The sequence below is a fragment of the Diabrotica virgifera genome, chromosome 5 (assembly GCF_917563875.1).
Source record: "Diabrotica virgifera virgifera chromosome 5, PGI_DIABVI_V3a".
In the NCBI taxonomy this organism is placed as follows: Eukaryota; Metazoa; Arthropoda; class Insecta; order Coleoptera; family Chrysomelidae; genus Diabrotica; species Diabrotica virgifera.
This window is the reverse complement of record NC_065447.1, coordinates 68,024,273-68,028,767: the sequence shown is the minus strand read 5'-3', so window position 1 is coordinate 68,028,767 and position 4,495 is coordinate 68,024,273. Positions and strand designations below refer to the sequence as shown.

Sequence of the window (4,495 nt, the reverse complement as noted above, 5' to 3'; positions counted from 1 at the left end):
ATTAAGATTTGGTCATTTCTTAAAGACTCGTAGAAAAAATATTGTTCCTAACTCTTGCAGAAAGTCCCTTTTCCTCACTCGACTGCTTGCCGAACTCCCGCTTCGCGTCGTTCGGAAAACTGCAGTCGCGTGCGGAAAAGTATGACTTTCTGCACTTGTTAGGAAAATAACTATTACGTGAGTATTGTTTGTACTTATAACTTTTATAAGTTAGAGTGTTAGAGCGATCACTTTTATAAAATAAATATGAGCAAAGAGCAGATTAAGGACAAAAGCTGAGTGTTTCAGGAAAATTCACAAACAACATACAAAAAAAGATCCTAACTTTATTGACTGAATTATTATATAGATTAAAAATCCATAAAATTTTTATTTTACAACCTATGATAATAATCGATACCATTCTGGATAAAACAGAGCCATAACATATTAGCCGTTTTTTCAGGATACTCCGCTTTATGAGCGCACTTATGAACATATTTATTAACTTTGCCTTGATCGTGTATTACCGATGAAATTTTTATTTTTATTATGGTTATATCTAAATCGCCGTGATGTTTCATCAAGCCAGCCTTCACAGCCATGCATTTCATGTGAATTCCAACTTGACGATCATTTATGTTATGTTGCAGGTTCCTCAGCTTATGCTCATCACAGTAAGTTTTCGGATCATGTTGACAAGACTCATGCACTTGGCGTAAAAACTGGCGATCATGCTGTGATAGGTTGCTTCCCCAAAAATAAAGTATACAAATTAACTCATTAAAAGACTTCATTTTTATGGAAAACAAGTTATATAGATTACAGAGCATCGGTTAACAATATGCTTGTAAAGTCTACTATGCTTCAACATAAAAACATTACTGGACCTCGAAGGTAAACTACACTATGTCATTCTAAGCAACTTTTCAGTAGAGCAGTTTAAATATTTTAAAAATCTTATAGGTATATCCCATAATTAGGTATCTTTCGTTCTGAAAGACAATGTGATCAAATTTTAATCATAACATATGAGGTAATATAACTAGTTTGTACAGTACAAATAATAGATTTGTTCTAGCAAACAGTCAAACTAGTCAGAAACCGTCAGCAAATAGTTGGTCAGTGAGAACATAATAATACAGTCACCAGTGCTATTCCCCCTACTCGCGCTGGTCGACTATTCGCTGATGGTTTCAAACCGTTTGAAACTGATGCTAGAACAAACCTAATAAAACGTTAAATTTTCCCGAATGACTGTAATCAATGGTAGGTATTTTATAGTGACATGGTGCAGTTTACCTCTGAATATTTTAAAAATCTTTTATATCCCATAATTAGGTATCTTTCGGTCTGAAAGACAATGTGATCATATTTGAATCATAACATATAACTAGTTTGTAGAATCCAACTAATTAATGGTAATTTACAGTGACATAGTGCAGTTTACCTCCGATAGGTTTGATCTATAATTATCAAATATTTAATGAATTTAAAGGTATTTAAACCCAAAAAATTAGCTAGGTACCTACTTCTCATGAAACAAATTTTTATTTTAGTTAAATGTTATTACAGTAAAACCTGTGTTAACCGCCACTTGTCAAAATTGGCGACCTTACTAACGGCCACTTATGTAATAAGGACGCGGCCAAATAATCTCAATATTTTTAAAACACATTTCATAGAAATTTACCAGTGCAAAAAATGCAAAAATTACTTACTTAAGCAACATCTAAATACAGTAGACCTGAGAAATTATGTTGAAAGACTGTGGCAACAGCAGAACTAATAATAGGAAACAGCAGGACGAGAACAAGAAAATGGTTTGATAGAGTATACCAAGAAAACTACAAGACAGACAAAAAAAGCTGAATATTATACTTCAACAAGAAACAACAGCAAGTACAGAAAACTATACATAGTCTGGGCAGATTATCGGAGAATAGGCCATTTTTGAGAAAAGGTATTTACCAGCAATTTTATTGCTGGAACCGAATCTTATGATTTTATATATTAATAATATAGGTATGCAAAGTCCGCAGATAGTGTGCTACTTTTTTTATAAACAAAATGGCGCCCGAAAATCGTGTTTTTTTCAATTTTTGCTCTATAAGTCCAAAGATTTTAACTTTACATTAAAAACACTCAAATAAAAATTCATCATAATTAAATTCTGCATAGAGAAGGGCTTTTCCTGATTTATTTCGACAAAAATTTTCTCCGGAAAATGCGGGTTTTTCCAACAAAATCTTTAATTTTCAACTAAAATATTAGATAAGTAATTGTTTATCAATAATTAAATAACTTGGCAATATAAATCATCTTTTTGTATAGATTATAATTGTAAAAGCCAATGGAAATTGAATGAACAGTTTAGCAACAATTGAATTGTTAATTAAAAATTTACGGTCGCTATAATAATCATAACAATTATGATATATATAAGAATAGCTATGATTGTTGTATAAAAAGACACTTTACCTATCTAATTTACATTACAGAATTGAAATTGGACTATTTAGGCGGCCTAAGGAATATTTTAAAATTATAAAAAAAATTTCGGCACCTGCCACGTGGCTTTGCAAGGCGCCAACTACCGCGTGGGGTGCTCACAGCACCCCTTTAACATTTTCTGTGATCTACTTGTTTAAAAAACAAAATAATGTGTTGAGTAACACAAGAATATAAATAAACATGTTTTATTAACTTATTAGCCACTAATATATTATAAAAGTTAAAAAATAAAATGAAAAAGGTGTTATAAGCAAATTAGCAAGTACCAAGCCATAATAAATGAAGTCAAGTAAAATATCTAAAAAAAATTAAGATTTAGTGAGTATAGAGTCTATATTAATAATTTAAATCAGTTATTTCAATAAAAAATGTAAATTTGACCTGTTTATCAAAAATACAAAAAAAAATTAAAAACTTATAGTGCCAGATGATGACACCCCAATTCGACTTTAGAGCTATAAGTTCAGAATGACACTAAATAACCAATTCAAACACTAACACATATATGCTATATAATATTATAGAAAGCTACTATGACGCACAGCTCGGTTCCCAAACTTGAAATACATATTTGATAAAAATGTGTTATGTGGTGCTGGTAGCACCCCACGTGGCAGGTGCTAGGTTAAAAGAAAAGCCGTTTAATTTTGATGAGCGGTTCCTGAGATACAATCGGTCAAAGTTAACCGGCAGTTACGGCAAAGATATAAATAATACGATCATAATTTTCGAACCATCACCTTTTTGTTTTAGTCCTCTTTCTTCACACCAATTTTCATATCTTTAAAATACTCATAACATGTGTATTATTATAATAAAATCTATCGATATTACGAGTGAAAATTGCCAAAAATAGTAAAATTCAAATAAAAAATTAGGTTGGAGAAAATGTAATCTCAAAGTTCAAAATCGGCCTACGTTAAAAAAATGCATTTTCTCGGCTTCCCATGGAGCAATTTTCTTCATTCATTTTTTGGTCCCAACTCACTCGAGTAGAGCCATCTAACCAACGCATTATTAAATGTCAAAGTTGCTTTTGTTTTGTTATAATAAATTAATTTATTTATTATAACAAAAATTGTTAATTTGGTTAAATAAAGATCGTTTAAATAATTATATAGCTTTCAAATGAGAATATTTGTGTTTTTAACATTAAAAGTTACACTTGTTGTAAGTTTATCTAAAAAAAGTCTACAACTGGAAAAAGTATGTAGTTTTCTTTTCTTATAAATAAATTAATCTATTATAACTAAAGAAAAACAAGTTTGACATTTAATAATACGTTAGTTAGATGGCTCTGCTCGAGTTACTTGGGAGCAAAAAAAGAATGAAGGAAATATTGCTCCATGGGAAGCCGAGAAAATGCATTTTGTTTTAACGTATACCGATTTTGAACTTTGAGATTACATTTTCTCCAACTTAATTTTTGATTGGAATTTTGCTATTTTTGGCAATTTTCACTCGTAATATCCATAGTTTTTATTATAATAATAAAATATATGTTATGAGTACTTTAAAGACATGAAAATTGGTGTGAAGAAAGAGGACAAAAACAAAAAGGTGATACTTCGAAAATTATGATCCTATTTTTTATATCTTTGTCGTAAATGCCGGTCAAATTTGACCGGTCGTATCTCAGGAACCACTCATCACAATTAAACGTTTTTTCTTTAAAAATAAGCGTCCTGTTGCTTCTTTTCCAATACCGTTTTCATGATTTAATTTAATTTAATATTACCCGAGATATTCTATTATTTTTTATAAGCTAAAAAATTGTTTATAATTTTAAAATATTCCTGAGGCCGCTTAAATAGTCCAATTTTATTTCTGTAAAGTACATTAGATGGCTACAGTATCTTTTTATACAAAAATCATAGTTACTCTTATGTATCATAATTATTGTGGTTATTATAGCGAACGTAAATTTTTAATTAACAACTCAATTGTTGCTAAACTGGGCATTCAATTTCCATCAGCTTCTGGAATTATAATCTATACGAAA

At 30.2% G+C, this 4,495-nt stretch overlaps 1 protein-coding gene across 1 annotated transcript; it reads right to left on the bottom strand.

Moving 5' to 3' along the window:
* Positions 1-374: 374 nt before the first annotated feature.
* Positions 375-776, bottom strand: LOC114335039 (uncharacterized). The gene has a single exon (XM_028285194.2). It carries the CDS (start codon positions 774-776, stop codon positions 375-377), a length of 402 nt encoding a protein of 133 aa, XP_028140995.1.
* Positions 777-4,495: the final 3,719 nt, after the last annotated feature.